This window comes from Centruroides vittatus, unplaced genomic scaffold, assembly GCF_030686945.1.
Source record: "Centruroides vittatus isolate TY-2023 unplaced genomic scaffold, ASM3068694v2 scaffold_1152, whole genome shotgun sequence".
NCBI classification, from domain to species: domain Eukaryota; kingdom Metazoa; phylum Arthropoda; class Arachnida; order Scorpiones; family Buthidae; genus Centruroides; species Centruroides vittatus.
In genome coordinates this window covers 554,715-575,944 of record NW_027122670.1, presented here as the reverse complement: position 1 = coordinate 575,944, position 21,230 = coordinate 554,715, and the positions used below count along the sequence as shown (strand labels likewise).

Sequence of the window (21,230 nt, the reverse complement as noted above, 5' to 3'; positions counted from 1 at the left end):
ATCAATCAAAAACATTAAGTGTTTATATGTAGTCATATAGATCTAAGTTTAATTACATATAGCTTTTGCATTTACTTGTTAGCAATGGCAAAATTCATTTGTTACATTTCTTCTGTAAGTGATAGAAATTGTCCTATTTTACTTTAGAATCAAACAATAACAATAAGCATCATGATTAAATAAAGATTACAATTAGTGAAAATTCCTTACCAGTATAAAGTGGTGGCATTCTAGGCTCTTATTAGAAGGGCCTTTCTATATTGTAGTAGTGTCGTGGATAGACAAAGGGAGATCAACAGAATTTTACAAGTGGCTGAAACTCTAGGATACAAAACAGACACGATAACAGGAATGATTAGAAGCTACAATATGGGCACAGTAAAGGCTTCAAATGGTGATCTCAGCAAAATTACAAAGTTCACATATAATAGAAATACGAAAGGCATTGTGAAAGAAATTGCAGACCGCAAGGGATCAAAAATAATTTTGAAAAGAGCTCCAAACCTCTACACAGTTTTAAGGAACGACAAAGATAACATTAAAAAAGAAGAAAGGGCAGGAGTGTTAAGGACACCTTACAAAAATACAATTGGGAAAGAATACCTTACAATTGGGAACTATATTGGCATTACAACAAGAAGTTTGGGAGTCAGGCTAAAAGAACACAAATATAATGTCAAGAAAAGATCCAACACTACAGTACTTTCCCAAATGGCACAGACTGAAGGCTCTATAGTAAAATGGGATGAAGTAGATATTGTTAAGACCTTGCACTCCCCAATGTTAGTGATGAACACTGAAAAAATGAAATTTATAGGAGCAAACTAGAAGATACATGCATCAATGCTAGGGATATCAAAGGTTTACTATCTGCATGGAAATAACTATAGTTAAAAAGTTTTATTAAGAACTTCTAAATTATGCATTATTTTACATTTTTCTTCATTTTTAAATTATATCTTAATATTTTTCAATTACTGTTTATTTAAGGTAAGTTTATTATTTATTTTTAAGGTATATTTTAAGGTTTATTTAAGGTAGTGTTTCTCAACCTCTAACAAATCGTCATCCCCTTTGATAAAACTGTTACGTAGTATCACCCCTTCACTTCAAAAAAAATTTTGTCAATCGGCTAATCAGGACCCCCAAATATTATAATTTCTGCCATGTGACCAGAAAAGGGTTAAAAGTGGAAGGAAGAAGGATTATAGAAATGCAGTGGCGTAGCATAGTGGGGGCGGCAGGGGTGGCCCGCCCCGCCCGGGCGGCACTTTTAGGGGGCGGCAAAATTTCACAATAAATAATAATAATATCTTGTAAAAATTTGAACCTGTACAATACACAATAATGATGATTGTTCTTGCTGAAAAGTTCTTTAGAATTACTGTATATTTTAGTCTTTTAAATTGAGATACCTAAATAAGGGGGCGGCGAAATTTTCTTCTGCCCCAGGTGGCTGACAGCCACGCTATGCCACTGTAGAAATGCTATTTGTTTAATTATTGTACGATATAATGAATAAAATATCTAATTATTCTTAATATAATGTTTTACTATATCGCCCCCATAAAATTGTTTTTGCCCCCCAAAATATAAATTGTTATTAATCGCCCCCAACATGTAAAAATCGCCCACCTGGGGCGATATTGCCCCTGTTGAGAAACACTGATTTAAGGTATTAAGATATTTATTATCGTATCTGATTTTGTTTTCTTTTATATTTATACATATTTTCCATTATTTTCTTATCTTCTGTTATTTTTTTTGTATTTAAATTTATGTACTCTAATTTGTAACACTGATGTTCCAATCTTCTCGTTTTAACCTGAAGATGGCCTATTGAATAAACTGAAAGTGTTTGTTTAGCTGTAATAAGCTTCTAATAAAAGATTTCACTGAGTTCTTTTAGCATTAACACAGGCACTTCTGACGAGTGAAATCTTTTACCAGAAGCTAGTTAAACCTTGGCGTGAGTACTTAACCTTATTTTAGCTGTAATAAATTTTCTTAGCAACGTAAGGTGTATTTTGATAGTCTACTGATTATTTGCTGAGTGCATTTTGTTAATTATTACAATAATAATAATTATTATTGTAATAAATTATTGTGTTAATAATTATATTCTCAAAACCATGTTAATAATAATAATTATTAACATGGTTTTGAGACTAGTTAATTCTATGTTAGTGAAGACAGGTTTCAATGAAGTCAAAATTTCACAATTAGTACAGTAGACCCCCTATAACACGGTAGATACGTTCCGTGTTATATGAATCCGTGTTGTACGAGTCACTTAAATACATGAGCCAATCACAGCCCGGCACGTGTTCAGTTTAGGGGCTATGGCTATTTGAAAGGTTTTCTATGGCTATTAATCGATTCTAGACTAATTTGACTCGAACATTTCCAAAACATGTATAATTTTTTGGGAATAATCCATATAAACTATGCTATAAACAAAAAATTGTAGGATTACTTACCGAGTGTGCACCGTTCAAAGACACCATTGCCTAAGCTAGTTTTCGTCATGGAGCGGCTCATTGAACGGTGGACGCGTTTCCTGATAAGTTATTCTTTCTGCGAAGAATTCACTGAACATTGGAGACATCATTAATAGAAATATAATTTTTATGGCCGTTGAATAATACTGTAAATGTTTTTTCACAAGAACCGTATAAAAATTTATCAATACTTTCCTGCCTAAATTGTCTGTATATACGCATGGTGCTGGACAGCAGCAAGTAGTTTTTGGCTGCTTGTCCACTATTGGTCCAGATTTGACCAATCCTGTCATGACACAAGTCGGCAATGATGTTTTACCGTGTTATACGAGTCTCTTTTAGTGTGTTATACGAACACGACTGCAATTTTTTTGTTGTGTTATACGAATCTGTGTTATATGAACCCGTGTTATAGGGGGGGTCTACTGTACTGGAATTTATAACTAGCCCTTTTAAAACATTTTTATTTCCAGTAAAATATAATAATATTTACTTACACAAACAAACGTATCACTATCGAGATCTGTTTCAGGTTCGATAATATTCTACCAATGGAATGCCCAGAGTTCAAAAATTAAATGCCAATTAATTCAAGCGTTTGAATTATTTGGTGCAAATTAATTTGGCTATTTATGTTCTACTCCATTATATACATTCACTATCTGCATACTAATATTTTATCCCAAAATTCTATGAATAAAATGTCAATTTTGTTGTGGATCTTTCTGATATGTATATTGCCAAGCGTATGATATAGTATTGTTTGTCTTTATAATTTATACAGTTCCCTGCTCTGCTAGCTTTGTATATTTCTAATTTTTCCAATTCTCTTATATGGTCCATTTGGAATGATTTCTTTATAAGGGTAGCATTCCCTAGGTCAGCATGTATATCAGGGTCTGACACATATGTTGCCAATGCTGTGGTATTCTTACTTTTGTCTATATCATATTTATGTTCTTTTAATCTTTTTTGTAGCGACCTTTTTGTTGATCTTATGTACACCAAGTCTTTATCAAACCTATTATCTTTGATTGGTTTTTTGTATACCTCTGGTGCTCTCATGTTACTCAGCTTGTCTTTATCATTTCTAAGTAGTTCGTATATTGTCTGGGTCCTTGTGTATGTTAATTTGATCCCCTTCTCTTCCACTATTTCTTTATATATATATGATGAAGGTTTTTATTGTATTGGACAATCATATTATTTGTGTTATTTTCTTGCTCAGGAATCTTAGTAGGTTCCGCTTGTCCCATATTATTGCGGATTCTTGTGTGCGGATTGTGGAGCTTCCAGGCTAATTTATGAATTATGCTTCTATTATATCCATGCATGGCTGCTATATCTTCAAGGTGCCTGAGTTCTTTAGCCATGTCTTCACTTCTGCTATTGCGGGTAAATGCTCTTTTTACTAATGCTCTGAAGGCAGCTATCTTATATTGATATGGGTCTTTTTATTCTGCTGGTATATATAGTGGTGAGAATCCCAGTTTATAGTATACCATCGTTTGTATTTCATCGTTGTTAATACATATGGAAACATCTAAAAAGTGCACCTCTGAGGATGACATTTGGTCTAGTTTGAGTATGAGACCATACAGGTTGTTATTGATGGCATTTAGAAAGCTGTTGATACTTGGGATATTTTTCCATACCACTATTACGTCATCTATATATCTTCTATATAATATGATTTATTCAGCAAATACAGGGATGATCCTTTGCTCCAATTGTCTCAGTATTTGCATAGGTTGCCTGAGAGGGGACTCCTTGTTGGTACCTCTCTTTTTTGCATATATGCTACATTTTCAAAACTAAAAAATGAATTATAGCACATAAGGTGCGTTAGATAAAGTATAAAGAAAATTTTGTTGTTTTAAGAAAATTTGGCAAATCATCAATAATTATTTTTTAATGATATTACTGATTTTATAACTGACAAACAGAAACTGTGATAATTTAATTAACAAGTCAATTATAATAACATTTCAGAGTAGGGGTCCAGATACTGAGCCTTGAGGACATCCTTTATTTAGGGAGCAAGTTTTTTTTTAACAAAGTAATTTAAGCCTATCTATGGTGTATTTTAATGCCATCAAAATTAGCAGGTGCCAAAACATACAAGTTATTATAAACACTTCAGTTATCATCATCATTGTCCTTGCATTAATAGACCTTATGCTTTTTTTGTGCTGGCAGCCTCAACATGAAACTGATAATATGAAATTGTTACTGGTATAAGTTATTGTTATTGGTCTTAACTAGTGCTTTAATTTAATTGATGTAATTGCTATTTTCTCACAATGCAATAGCTTAAATTGCTGACGTTATGCCAGTTGAAGTTAATAGCAGATAAACAATACTGGATGAATTACTTATTAATCAAAATTATTATTATTTAATAAGTATATAATTTTAAACTGTTTTAATGTTAAGGCTGGTTAACACAATATCATTTTCACAGCTTAAAACATTGACAAGGTTTGTTGATGATTCAAATGTTTATATGGTGTTTTGGTGTATGACTTAAAAGTTATTTTGAGCATGTGCAAGAACTTTCATTTATCTCTAGAGTTATGAGAATATTATCTAACACTTGGTTCTAATCTTGTCTTTGATTGGTTTCCTAATGTGACAATGAACAAAATATCTGAGAGATTACATTTTCTGTTATATAGTTGCAACTTATGACTTGTTGGTGATCTTCTTTCAACAATGTTATTCAAATGAAGCAAATATATGTATATTGTGGTTTCAATCTATAAAATGCTGGTGGTAGTTGTATTCTGTAAAGCAGCCTTTAGTCAATGAAACCAGAATTTCTCATAATGGTAGTCTGATTTATTTGCTTAATGTCAGTTATTGTTATCAGTTTAGGTCAATTTTCAAATTTATTACAATAAATGATGTGTTGTATTTAATGAACAATCTTTGCAACTTGTTGAAACAAATAATGATTCAAAAAAGTTGCATAAAATATTATTTGAACATTATTGTAATATTTATGCAGTGACAAATTGGATATTTCCAGTTTCATATTCATATTATTTTAATTATAATTAATAATAAGAATTTTATACTGCTAAGAAGTTAAAGGTATAATATATTATCTGGCAAGTACAAAGTTCATACCAATATTTATTTTAGTTTTACTTATGTTTTATGATATGATATTTTTATATTAAACACATATATTCCAATTTTCTCTGCTAATAAACATATTGTAACTTCTACTATTAACATCAATACAATCAACAAAGCTGATGTCCTGAAACTTTAGATCAGTTTTTAGTTGTGTTAAATCAAATTTGGTCTGAGATAAACAATACTACAGTTTATTTTTATATCAAGCTTCAATATTAATAAATTTGTAATTAGCCATAATATAACCTGAAAACAATGTTGTAATTTAAACTTAAGTTTGGCAATTAAATTAAATTCTACAGGAGAATAATTTTAGTTGTACATTTGCTAATAAATTATTTCCAGTTTTTTATGAAATCATTAGAGCATTATGTGCTCTAATCAGAAAAGAGCCATTCACTTCCAAAGTAATAATAATATGCAAATGACAGTCTCCTGAATCAGTTGAAGATGAATCTGAAAGTGATGAGTTTTATAATTTTAAATTCTAATCTCAATTAATTAGAGATGCTGACATGCCTGCTTTTTCAGAATGCTTCAATAAATTATACTACTACTAAATCAGACAGTGTCAATATGAGCTGATAATCTATATTATAGAAACACACAATAATAAATTTTACAAATAACTAAATAGTTTTATTTGTCACAATATAAATGTATAGACAGTGCATGATGATAAGAATTTAACTGAAAAGGACTTAATGTATGTTAAGTGTAAATTTTTATTATACTGTAATTTGTCATTCTATTAACAAATAAAGTTGATTTTTTATAACTAAATCTTCTTAGTTGTTGAATACAAGGATGTTCAAATTACTAAACATCTTTATATGTAAGATGTTTAGTAATTTGAACATCTTTGTATTGAAGCATTTTGAAAAAGCAGGCATGTCAGCATCTCTAATTAATTGAGATTAGAATTTAAAATTATAAAACTCATTACTTTCAGATTCATCTTCAACTGATTCAGGAGACTGTCATTTGCATATTATTATTACTTTGGAAGTTAATGGCTCTTTTCTGATTTTTTTTCTGATTGATTCATCTTCAGTATTTCTTATTTAAAGTACAGTGGTATCTTGTCTTAAGAGTTTAATTCGTTCTGTGGCGGAACTTGTAACTCAAATTACTCGTATGTCAAATTTTTCCCATTGAAATAAATTGAAATGCCATTAATCCATTCCAGACCCTCCAAAACACCTCAAATTTTTTTGTTGCGTGTTTTTAAATAAGAAAAATATACTTATAAATAACAAATATTGTATAAAAACACAATAGAATGTACTGCAATAAATTGGGTTTGCAGATGTTAGTGTTTGCTGCATAGATAAAGAAAGAAAAGATGGAAAATTCAAGAAATGAGAGAGAGTGGCACCACACAGCATGGAAATGAACTAATGCCTGTATCATTTGATCATGTGTTTTTCTATAAGGTAGCCTGTCAGACATTGGAAGAGTAACAAAAATGACGAAATTATGGCAGTTTTCCATCTTTTTCTTAATCTATGGTTCGCTGTGGCATTTGCTGTACTAGTTGCCAACTAGTGGTGGGTATCTGAAGCTGGCTCATAACCTAAATTTTAGCTCTCAACTCAAAGCAAAAAATTGGCCAAGAGATGGCTCATGTATCGAAAAATTCACAAGTTGCTCATAAAAAGTCACTCATAAGTCAAGATACCACTGTACTTGTTTCAAACAGCTATGCATTGATAAAAAAAATTACAAATTATTTTTACAAAGGCAGTGAAATTTATGATAAAATGAGGTTGTCATTTACAAAATAATAATACGTCACTCATATTTATTTGCTGTGATAAACTAATTTATTTTTAGTTTGATATCATTTAAGTGTGAGATTTTTTCATTCCTGCCATATCAGAAATTTGGCTGTGACTCAAGTTTGAAATTCTCATTAACTTGGAATTGTAATATGGCCTGAGTAGATTAACACTTTTGCTTTTTTGGAAATCTTGTTGCATTTATACAACTCAGTATAAGATGCCATGTTTCTGAATTAATAAATACAGAACCAACACTGCATATTTGGGTTAGGGATTGCAAATTTACCAACTTTTTTTATTACCAATAAAACAATAAATTTTAAAAATGTTATCAGTAAATTATCAGTAATTTTTAAATTTTAACTTAGCAAATAAACAATCACATCAAGTTGGCAACTGAACAGTCACTAGTGCTCTATGTTCAATTGAATTCCCTTTCTTCTATGTTGAGAAGCAATAGTTTCATTGTATGAAAAATAGAGCATGCTATAGTTTTTTAGTTGCTGTGATTTATTTGAATGTGTTTGATTTTTGTTAACTAAAATTGTTATTGTGCTTTAAGTGTAATCATTAAAGAAACAAATTTTCAAACAGTTCGGCATAGTGTTGCAATATTATACTTTAAAAATTGTAAAGAACTCTAAAGTAATAATTTTAAAGATAACTATAAAAGTTTTTGTCACTAATATCATCTTTAATATATGAAAATATAAATACAGTATATGTGAAAGTGCATATAAATAAATATTTGGCTTCAAGAAAGTTATTACAAGTCTAATTATTTTTACCAAAGAGTCATGGCAGTGACTCCCTACCAAGTAAGAAGTCGCTGACTGACTATATATACCATAATTAGAGTTGCCAATTTTTGGGGGTCAATTTCTTTGCCCCAAACATCAAAAGTAATTCAGAATATATCATTTAAAAGATAATTGTTTTCTTAGGTAGTGTGCAAAATTTCAAAATTTTCTATAAAGCAGTTGCCAAAATATAAGCAATTGAAAAGTGCAAAAATTACCAAAACAGCTGTATTTTTTTCTTTTTTTCTTTCTCTAGCACTGCAGATGCTTGCAGAGAGAACTACTGGGTCTAGAAAGCAAATTTTAAACTTAAGCCTTGTTATTGGTGAGATGCTCATGAAAGTTCTGTAAACTTTGACCTATCAACCCAGAATTCCCATAGAGCTAATGCAGTTTTATGGCTTAATTTTATGCTTATAGGGATAAAATTGAATTGAAGCAAATTAATTTTATTCAAAATGTTACTCAGAATAACAAAAGCTCAAATTTATGTGAATTAAAACTTTAACGATTTTTTTAAAATGGTGTATGGAAAGCATTGGTCAGCAATGCATTTGATCAGCACCTTATGAATTGTACTGTATATCATTATAATATGTTCTGATGTAATAATGCAATTATTAAACAAAAAACAATTGATATCCAAACAAAAATATCTGAGATGTAAAAAATTGTTTCGAGTAAAAACTTGCGCTAATTTAGACGACAGCTAAAATTTTTCTTAGGAGTTTCTTTAGTGAAGATTAGCTTGGTGCTTGGAAGTGGTACCCACAAGATTTTTACCTGTATTATTCTTTTCTACATTTTGCTTCAAAGCACCAAGCTTATTTTTACCGAAGAAAAACTCTTAAAATTTTGACTGCTGTCTAGTTTTTACTTAATGCAATTTTTTACATTTCAGATGTTTTTATTTGTATCAAATTATTGGTATATTTACCAATGCATTTTTAACTGATCATTAGTAAATTGGTTTACCAGTAATAGTGGATGATAAATCATTGAGTGTATTCATACAATGAAATAAACTTCTAGATTTTGTGGAGATGGAAGTTATACATGGTGGCAATGTTTTTAATTCATTTCAATTCATTGATCATATCTAATATATTAGAGCAGTGTGTGTGTAGGCTATATTAAGACCTTAAACACCATGAAATCAGATTGATTAAGATTGATTATTTCTCCAATTTATAGATTGCATCATTGAAGGTTGTTGAACATTATATTATAGACATCAAGTGTATTAGTCTTATGTATTTATTAATATACTGTATTTTATACTTTTAATTACTACTTAACTTTTATACTACTTAAATTTTAATACTAAATTATCATAGTCAGTTTTTAATAAAACTAATAATTCATACAATAATTTTTAAATAAAATAATTATTTAATTTGACTAATATATATATATATGTCTTATTTTATAGATGGGTCTGTGAAGATTTTCCTGAATTGAAATTGGCTATGGAAAATTATGTTCTACATGATTATGATACAAAAAGGTAAAAAAAATATATATATACATAGTTACATAACTGTAATCAAGGATACAGTTTTCTAAACTTTTATATGTAGGAATCAGCAGGGGTGCAGAATAGATCCAATTGAATGAACTAGGTTTGGGGAGAAATTAAAGCCATCCCAGGGAAATTTGCAGTAGAAAAAGTATGACAATAACTGCAAAAACATTACAGTAAAATGGAGTAGCATCTTGACTAAACCTATCGACATTAATTGGGAAAATTTGCCGAAATGCAGGGAAACAATTTTAAAAGTGGAATTGGAATGTTCTTTACTTTATTTCTGATCACTTTAGTCATTTGTTACATTACTGACTACTTGAACTTATTGCAAGCACAAAGTTTGTCTCACTTGTCAAACCACAGTTTCAGTTTTTATGAGAAACTGATAGAGTATCAAAAAAAATTGTTTTTATTTTAAAACTTTTTCAATGCTATTTAATGGATGAAATTTTACATAAGCATGAATTAAAACAAAATATTTACTCTTCCCTGCATGGAAAATTTGTAAATTAAAACAGTTTTTCAATAGTTTATTAATCTTGCACTTTCAGAACAATTCATAAAAGATATTTATATTGAAAAGCTAAATACAAATATCATAATTTTATAAACATTATTTTTTGTATTTTTTCATAGATACATGTCAATGTTAATAATTTTTTTTATTTTATAATAAATTTTAAAACGTTTTAAAATTATGATTGCATTTTTAAAACAAAAAATAACAATAATAATTATAAGGAAAAGTCAGTCAAAAACTGTTAAAAAAACTTATTTTTTTGCAAAAAATTGTGTTTACACATTTCTTAAATAATTTTTCAGAAAAAATTGCAAGGTCGTCATAAGGAAATTTTTCATTTTTCTGATGTCAAAAGTCTGTTAATTAACACTTTGTGCTAAAAATAAGTAATCTGTAGCATTGGTGACAACTTCAATTTTATTTCTATTAATCAAAATTTACATCCAGTTTATAATTGTATATGTTATCCTATGATAGTGAGCGCTAATATTAAAGCTCTATTTAATTTAAAAAATTTTGCATTAATTTTATCAGTTCAATGTTGCATGGAAAATTATATGGTATGCCTAGTTGATTGTTTGTATGATTTACTTTGAATTTTCCAAACTATGTAGTGCTGATTATTTATTTGTTCATAAATTGTTGTTTTATTTTGTGTAATAGTGTGCACTATTTTTGGAGAAATTTTGGGTCCTGAAAATATTCTGCACTCCTGGGAATAAGAAGTTTAATAATTTCCTTATAAATCTATTGCAAATGTACAGGATGTACCATGAATAAATGTTCATATGAAAACAATGTTCAGAAGTTCATGCCATACGTGAGTGTGGGTTGGGTATTTTTGTATGATTAGAGGAAATTTATTAGTTAATGCCAAAATTTAGTCTTGTTGATTGAGAAAGTGAAACCAAGTTAAAGAGTAATTAAAGTATAATACAAATGACAAGAATTTAATACGCTGTTGCTCACATATAGCATGAACTTCCCAGCATGGTTGAATCCTGTATAAGTATATTAAACATGACAATTTCCATCAGAATTATCATTTTTTTATATTTCACTTAAATAACAATAATAATATTTTTAAAAATATTAAATTTATTTTTATTGGATATTTTATTACTTTTTCAGTACTGGCTTTACTTGAATAATAACCACATTCAAATAGTAACCAACCATCCTTGAATAATAACTGCATTTTGTCTTTAAAACTTGAAATAACTACCCTCAAATAGTAGCTGTTTTTCTTTAAGGATTTCCGAAAACTTAGATAAACAATATAAAATTAATTATCATAAAGCACCATAGATAGATACCATATTTATAAATTTAATAGAAACTTAAATAGAAAATGAAATATGTAAAATATACAATATATAGTAGGTGTGTTTTTTAATTATTTTTGTATTACTAGTATGTAGAATATAACACTCATTATAAAAATAGGTCCTAGTTGCCATTTCAAGTATAAACTTTCATAAATATTTTATCAATATCAGACATCAAATAGTTACTTGTAAAGGAAGTAATAACCACCCTCAAATAGTAACTGCAGAGAAAATGTGCAGTCTTAAATAGTAGCTATTATTTGAATAAAACTGGTATCTCATATTTTAAGTTTTCATGGATTGCATTCTTTTTCATCCCCATAGAACAGTTTGTGTCACAGACCAAACAAAATACTGCACTAATGTGATAAATATCTAAATTATTAATGAAAATTACAATGTCTGGATATTCCCAGAAGTTTCAAAATGTTATATAAATACACTAATCTGGTTTTTGTTTTAAGTTGTTATTTTTGATTTAAATTACATTATATTTAATTCATTTTTAAGAAACAAATGAACTTTAGTGAATATTCATTAAAAAAAATTTATGTTTTATTTATTTGTACAATTGTTTGTCTGGCCCAAACTTTTGTTATGGTTTTTTTATTAAGAAAACAAAAATATGAATAAAATATTTATATAAATCAGGAAACTACAGAGAAGAAATGAAAATATATTTGTTTATTATGTTAATAAGGATTTTATTTACATGAAAATGTAATTTACATTTATGAAGAATTAACTCAATAAATATAGCTTTGTTTTTTCTAATAAAAGTAATGGGTATTACACACATTCTACAGTGTTATTTGTCCTTTTGATTGTTTTGCAAAATGTATATGTAATAGTTTAGTATAATGTTTAATATAAGAATAATAATCAAATGAATTATATTTTAAATAGATATCTTTCCATAGCAAATGATTTTTACAAACATCTAATTTACAAAACCTACTTTTGTAAGTATTACAAATTAGAAGTTTGTTAAACTTTGTAAAAACAAAACTGCATTTGTCAGGCCCACTCATAATAGACAAAATTTAGGTCATCCATATAGCCTCTGCATTCTAGTGTCTTGTAGAAAAATCCAGTTCATTCTAGTAAATTCTGTGGCATGTTAATTTTTTTCATTTTAATGAATACTGATATAATGAATAAAATATTTTATTTTAATAATGCAGTAAAGCTATAAATAAACTATTAACTGAACTGAAATTAGTTATTTTATAAATTAAAAAAACAGATGAGTATATAACTTAAAACTTTGGGTTATTTACTAATAAAGGTTGATTTCAAATTTATTTATTACTTTCAACATAGATTACATAATTTATATTTAATCTGTTTTTAATGTTTCAAAATTAAATACTTATATCTAAATTAAAATTAAATTGTAAATTTATAATTTTTTTTCATCAATTTATGTAATAGAAAATATATTAACATAAAAACTTTTTTTTTATAATTAATAATTTCAGATTTGATAGTTTATTGTTAATTTGGGAAACTTTTTTTTATGGTATGAATTTCAAACAAATAATATAAAGCTAATTTAAAAAATTGCATTATAGTTAGTATAAACTATGTAATAAAAACTTTTAAAATATCTGATGAATGAAAAACAATTTATAATTGAATCAAAAACATTTTAACTCTACTAATTGTTTAGTATTATGTGCATTAACAGAGTTTGAGAATGAAATGTGTGATGCATCTGTTCTTTAAAAATCATAAATATGCTAATGAATATAATATAAATCAAAAACATTTATAGTATATGTATAAATAAGAGATTAAATTTAAAATTTTTAAATTTTTATAGTTATGAAAGTATGAAGACTTTATGTGAAAAATATAATAGAGCGATTGACAGTGTTCTTCAGTTGGTAAGAATATTTTATATTTATTTATGTATGTAGATTGTATGTGTTTTTTTTTTATTCATTAAAAAAATATTTGTATTTTTTTAATAGTAAACAGTACAATCATTATCAAATTTTAACTACAAATTTTTTCATGAAAATGTCTAAATTTAATGCTGTGAAGTACAGTACATTGATACATGTTTCTATGAAATTTTTTATTTCAATAAACTATAGTTTGATATATGTATATATATATATATATATATATATATATATATACATATATACATACATACACATACATACATGCAAACAAACAAAATAAAATAATTAATGATTTTGAGATATTTGAAAGAATCAATAATTTATCTTTTTTATTTGAGTAAATTTGAGATTTAATTTAGAAATGCTGTTAAATTATTATTATTTTTAATGAACAGTTAAAATTGTTTTATTGGAGTTAAATTATGTAAAATATCAATCTCAAGATGAGCTAAGTTATATGTACTGTAAATACAGCTAATTTCTATGAAGATGAGCTATAAAACTTAAAAGTTTAGTTTTATAATTTATCTTCAGGGGAAGTGCATCCAATTGAGAAACATTTTTATCATAAAATTAAATGACTGATTTGTTGAATACTTTAAAGTTATTTTGAAAAATGATTTATTTTTTTTTAATTTTAGCAAATTTTAATATTTCAAAAATTTTATGAAAAATTAAATGATAAATGAATTTTTATTTATATTATCTCACTGCAAATGATCTGTGGACTTTTAGGTTAGACTGTATTTTAAGTCTAATTAATAATCCAAAACAAAGTAATTTGGCTACAGGTAGGTGGTAAGTAGCGATGTACTTATTATTTGCTAATCATTAAGTGGCTCCTCCACAAGTTAATTGTGAAGTGATGATTGATTCTCCAATAATTGGTACAATCATTAAATAATCATTCTATATAAAAAATATAATTTAATCATTTTTAACTAAAGTAACAAGCATTAAATAAATGATGATATTAATAAAGTTATCTTTTGTTTAAACTATAATTCAAGATAATCATGGAACTATGTCCAGTCTTATTAGAAACCACTACCTTTTTTGGTAACTGTTTTTTCAGTCTAAAATTTTTTATTTAAATGAAGATGTTCTATTATGGTACTATGAAGCTTATTCCTTAAAAATATATACAGTAGACTCCACATAAGTTGACACCCCAAGGGTAAGTGGAAGTGTGTCAAGTTATCTGATGTGTCGACTAAAGCAAAGTTGGAAAAAAAAACCACAAAACTACAATTAATAAAATACAGTAGTGCTTTATACAGTAACATAGACTTACAAAACATTGTGTTCTCCATTTACAATTATTCTGTAGATGATAAACTGAAAAATTTGTTTAGTGTTGTTTGTTTTAAGCACTTAACTATCTCGACTTTCTTTTTCAATGAACATGAATGCCTTGAAAACATCATCTTCACAATTGTCACTTGTTGGCAAGTAACGTCTAAGGATTCTTAATGCCTCTGGCATGAGAAAATGCAAAATTGGATTCTGGTATGACGTTGATGTAGATTGTATATTTTCTTTTTGTTTATCTGTTATTATTTTATACATAAAAATACATAAAATGTTAAGGCATTTTTATTAATATGTATATATATTAATAATAATAATGTATTATTATATTATTAAATATATTAATTATATATTAATAAATAAATCGACTCCCCCTCCTGAAAAAAATGAGTTTGTGCACCACACTTGTGGAGTGAATTCATTTTTTCAGGAGGGGTGTCGACTTATCAGAGTGTGGGACAGCAAAAGTATGTTGACTTATCCAGTGGTGTTGAGTCAAATGGTGTCGAGTAAACCAGAGTTTTTTTAACATTAATGCCTATGTAAGTTGGCTGGGATCACAGAAAACTGACTACTTAACCAAGGGTGTTGAGTTATCTGGGTGTCGACTTATTGCGATTCGACTGTACTTCTATCTCATTCATAGCCAATTATCTGATTTGGTGCCATCTGCCAATTTTTGAAAGAAATTTTCCATTTTTAACTAAGTAGATTATTATTACATTGTCATTTATTTCATATTATTTTTTTATTAACTGCATTGTACTTGAAAAAATGGTTGTTGTGAATTCTGACATAAGCCAATTATTTTATCAATTAATAATGGAAAAATATGACTGCCAGAAATATTAAAATTATCACATCTGTTTGCTCAAAATGGCATCAGTATAGAATTGCCAAGAAAATATATACCGTATTTTACGGACTATAAGATGCACTTTTTTCTTCGAAAATTTGCTTCCAAAATTCAGGTGCGTCTTATAGTCCGTAGCGTCTTATAGGTATTTTTTTTTTTAAATTGCTTAAAAATTTAGGTGCGCCTTATAGTCCATAGCATCTTATAGTCCGTAAAATATGGTAATCCATGTTCTACATTAAAAAAGATAACAAAACATTATTTTGAATCAGTATCAAGAAATTTCAACAGAAATAGTTTACTGCGAATAATTTTGATTAAACTTACAGTGGAACCTGGGGCTGTATTCTGGTCGTTGTCTCTCACAAGCTGGTCACTGATTGGCTAATCATTTGTTTATGTCTCAAGAGATCATCGCATTTCTCTAAACACGATTCTGGACAACTTTTTCTCTCTTTGCTTCTCTTGTTTATCAGAGCTGAGTGGATAGTTGTCTTTCAACTGGTCTATTGTCTTTCACCTTGATTTCGTTATATCCAATACGGATGACTCAATGCTACTCGTGCTGTACAGTACAATCATATTAGAGAATGTTCTCTGTCTCAGGAAAAAATATTTTGAAAGAGAAAACGCTTCTGATTTTTTTCCAATACCAATTCCAAAATAATAACCAATTCCATTTTTTAAATATTTTTTTAAATTATTAATTATTGAACTATCGAATATGATGTTAATCTTACTTAGATAGTTAAGGAGAAATTAGATGGTAATATTTCAAAAAATATCTAAGTATACACGCTTTTCCAACTTAGGTTATTAAAATTTTTATTTGTTAAGAGACAAATTGACATTACAATCTGTAAAAACGTTATTAAAAAAAGTAACTTTGTCAAAATTATGTGCTTTATTTGAACACGTGCTTTCCTTGCCACATGATTACATACTCTGCATTTTTGAACATTTTACAATTTCATTGGTTAAAATTTTATACCATGTTGCAATCGCAGATAACTCAAAAATGTAAAATCAACTGAATAGAATCATGACGTCAACGACAAAGACGAGATTGTTATGAGTGACCAGAATCGCTACTGTATGAGAGACAAATTTCGTCTCTCATACACAGCTGTCTGCTTTGACATCATTTGTCGGTGAAAGAGAGAATTTGTCTCTCATACACAGCTGTCTGCTTTGACATCATTTGTCGGTGAAAGAAGAGACAAGAGATAAGTGACCAGAATACGGCCCCTGGTTAACTCAAATTGGTTGGGGTAAGAAATTTGGACTTTGAGTTAAAAGTTTTGAGTTATGAAAGTTTGGCTAAAAATCAAGATTTTGTACATTGGTTTATTGGTGCCCATAATAAACTATCCATATGATATTTCCATGGATCTTATTACATAGAATCATTGCATCAATGTAACACTGTCTTGTCCAGAAACTCAAATGCTTAATTGAATGAGGAAATAAGCTACCAAGAAATGCTTTTCTGAATGGCTGATCCATTCACTTCTAAAGAGGGAGAAATATATTGTGACTATTTATGAAGCATGGATCTACTTAATGGTTGCAACAAAAAAGATCATTATTCTCTCAAAAGAGGAAAAGAGATTTTTGCAACAGAAAATTAACAATGAATGTTAAAATCAATTCTGCATATATCAAAGTAATGTTTTAATGGAATGGTACTTAAGAAATAAATGCCATATCTTTATCCACAGAACCTTTGAAGAGTAGAATTCTGTTGTGATAAGACTACCAGTCATAATCTAAATTTCATTCTAAAAGTCGTTCTAAAAATGTGTAAGCACCCTCTGCAAAGTAAATCTTATCTTATTAATTTATGCAAAGTAATGATTTTTAACTGAAATAATTCAAAATTTTGTCTTTTATGTGTATTATCTATTTATAGATATTTTTATTGTTTATTAGTTTTCAGCATAGAATAAAATTTAATTTTTTGAGATTAATAAGTTTATATTATATACTGATTTTCATTTTAATTATAAAAACAAGGTTAAAATTATACAAAAACTTACTTTGTTATTTATTTTATATTTTAATAATTTATTTTTATAAAATCTAATTTACAAAAATATTTATTTATTTAAGTGGAAAGGAACATCACGACCTATCCAACTTCAAACTCGACCTTCAACTGGTTTGTTGCGTCACATTTTGCAGCAGGTTTATAATTTGTCTGTGACTGATCCTGATAAATTAAACCAATATGAGCCCTTTTCACCAGAGGTTGGTAATATAATGTTTTAAATTGTTATAATAAAAATTGGATAATTTAATAGAAAACATATTTTTGTGTTATATTAAATAAAGTTATTTAATTTGCATATAACTTTATTCATATAATTGTTTTACTTCATTTTTTTTATATAAAAGATGATTATATAAGAAAAGGTACATAATAAAAAAAATAATTAATTCAAAGCTTGAAATTTTACCAAATTTCTAGGTCATCAAGAACTTTTACTAGTTCTCATCAATATGTAGTATATTGTCTATTGTTGATCCACATTTTTTTTACAAATGCTAAATTTTCGAGTACAGTTTCTTTTGGATACTATAAGTACACAAACACTACGTTTTGACATCCTAACAGTAATACAAAATCAATTTTTAGAGATTTGAATGAATAATTTACATTTGTTTCTTCAATATGTATACTTTATTGATAATGATTTAGGAATCTTAGACAACCTTATAAATCCTTGACTGTTCTGACTAATTGCAGATTTATGGCAAATCTAAATATAATCTATTTGCAATCATTTGGTGTTTATAATAGTGTGCATTATTCCATTAACTTTATAATAATGTATATTATATATTCTAACAGCTATATTTGGTTATTGTGAATAAATAAGATTCTTCTCAAACTATTTTAATGTGAAATATATGAAATGAATGAAAACTGCATACCAGTCTGTAATTCAATATAGAATTCATGTATGTACATTATTTACATTTAGCTTTTCCTTAAATTGATCTCATAAAGCAAAAATAATTCAATAAGAAAGCTTGTATTAAATTCATTTTAAAAGCACTTTAAATTTTTCTTAAACTTCATGATGAGTAATTTTTAACAAGTTATATCAAAAAATAATATATTTCAGTTCATTTCTTTTGATTATAATTAGAATGAATTGAATGCACTGCTAGGTGAACATTTGATATCACTCACTCATAGCAATTTGACTCCTTAGTGAAAGTTTTTACTTCAAAATCAATCATAATTGTAAAAATATACTTTTTTATAATTTTATTTATTGATATATATTTACTGATAATTATCCAACTGCTACTTATCAGAAGCAAATTTATTACCATTACTCTGTCTTACAGCTGTTTGTCACTTTGCGAGTGTGTGCGTGCGTATACACACACACACACACACACACACACACACACACACACATTCAATTATTATTTGCTGAACACCAATTCATTGTGGGAATGATGAATGTTCATCTGAGATTAGAAAATGGTCAATTTTAAACAATAATTTGTGTCACTGTTTTTATAGTTGAGTAGTTCACTCTATTAATGAAAAAAAGTCTAAAAGAAAATGGTGGATGGTATTACTTTAAACCAGAAAAATATAAATGAACAATTATTTATTGTGACATTTCACAATTTCAGCCAGGCATTGTGAAATGTCACAATGCCTGGCTGAAATTTTTAATCATATTTTAAATTTATTTAATTTAAAATGTATGCTCTTCACCTCAAATTATTATTATTAGTGTCTTTCCCCTGTACATCACACTTTTCCTTTAACAATAGTCATGCTGGTCATCTATTGACTGCTTTCGTGGGAAAATTTTTGAATTGAAATAATGTGACTTTGGTTTGCATTGGAAGTTTATATATAGTTAATTGCTCCTAAGGTTACCATAACTGGTCTCGTCTTTCATTTATCTAACTCTGTTCTTGAGATTAAGGAAAGACAGACAGACGACAGTTGGAATTTATCAGTCTACAACTTTTTAAAATTGCAGCTTAAAAACAGTGTTTTTTAAAACAACACAATAAAACCAAATTGAAAAATAAGCTAAGTAAAAAAATAAAGACTAGATCTAGATTATAAAAGACTAAAATAGTAATACTGATGACCATAAACAAGAAGATACACAAATTCAAGCACAACTGTGTGGATGGACAACACAAATGTATGCAGGTGAATATTTATCTCCTTAAATTCAGTACAGTTTAATGACAAAAATTGTGAAATGGCAAATACTGAATATTCATCACCATCCACACTGCCTGATATTCGCTAAATATTTTCTTGGCATTCAGTGAATAGCAAATTAGTGAATGTGTCCTAAGACTAAATTAAGAAAAATGAATAAAAATAAAATAAGATTATGTTTAAATAAATTAAGTGGTCAGTTATATGTAAGTTAGATCCAACTATGTCAGATAATCAGCCATCTAACAGCAGTTTAATTTTTAATATGATAAAAAAAATACATAAACATGAAATGTTAAATTATTCAATTAAGTTGAAAAATGTTACTTTGAATACAAAACAATGAAAATATTATATAATTTTCTACTGAAATTTATTTAAAATATGGATGGCATTTCATATTTATTTTAATTAAGTGATTAAACAGTCTGTTACAATAATCTAGTTAGCAACCAGAGCAAACTGAATGGGTATTTTTTTAATAAAATGTAAAGTTGGAAAAACTGTCAGATTAAATTTCTGAGTAAATTTGAATTATAGATAGTCATTTCATGCAATAATTGCATTACATTTCTAATGCATTAAGTGCATTTTATCATTGTTTTTTTCTGAGAGGAAGAAGTGAATTGGTAATTAGTTTAAAGTTTTCAGTGATGATTTTTGATTGTCAGACAAAATTTTCTAGTTTCCAATGATGTCCTGGGGATCAGAAATTTTATGTCTGATCAATGCAATATGTCATTAACCTGACATTTTTACTAATCACAAGAAATTAGCATATATATTATGAAATTAATGTCAAAAACAAAATTTAAAGTTTAATTAACAATAAAAAGAATCTGAAATTTAAAAGTAATTAGCTTTAAAAATTATTGCAGATTTGTTTTTTAATTTTTTGCTTTAGAGTTTTGCATGAAAATTGAAATTTACACTAGAACGATTTTTCTGTTTTAGGTTTATGGAGAAACATCATATGAATTTATAGCACAGATGATAAACGAATTTGAAATTGATGATGATGATGTATTCATAGACCTTGGAAGTGGTAGGTATTTTATTTTAGTTATGACTATATTAAAAATTTTAAAATGTATCAATATGGTTTAGTTATAAGGTATGAATTATATTTTAAAATTGATTGCTGAAGTTCTATTACAATAGACTTTATCAAATTTATTTCATATTCTAAAAGCACTCATATTTGTTAATTTAAATATAATTAAATATTATTATTTAAATTTATGAAAGTCTTGAAGAAGAGTAACATAACAATTCATTTTAAATTAACTATTGCTTATATATTTATTACTATATTTTTTATGGAAAAATAATAAA

At 27.4% G+C, this 21,230-nt stretch overlaps 1 protein-coding gene across 1 annotated transcript in view; it reads left to right on the top strand.

Moving 5' to 3' along the window:
• The window catches only part of LOC136986507 (uncharacterized), a 114,980-nt gene that overhangs the window by 9,709 nt on the left and 84,041 nt on the right, over positions 1-21,230 (top strand). The window contains exons 3-6 of the mRNA XM_067284060.1: positions 9,662-9,736; positions 13,431-13,494; positions 17,798-17,935; positions 20,850-20,940. Of these exons, the coding sequence (XP_067140161.1) occupies positions 9,662-9,736; positions 13,431-13,494; positions 17,798-17,935; positions 20,850-20,940 (368 nt within the window). The remainder of the gene's footprint in view (positions 1-9,661; positions 9,737-13,430; positions 13,495-17,797; positions 17,936-20,849; positions 20,941-21,230) is intronic.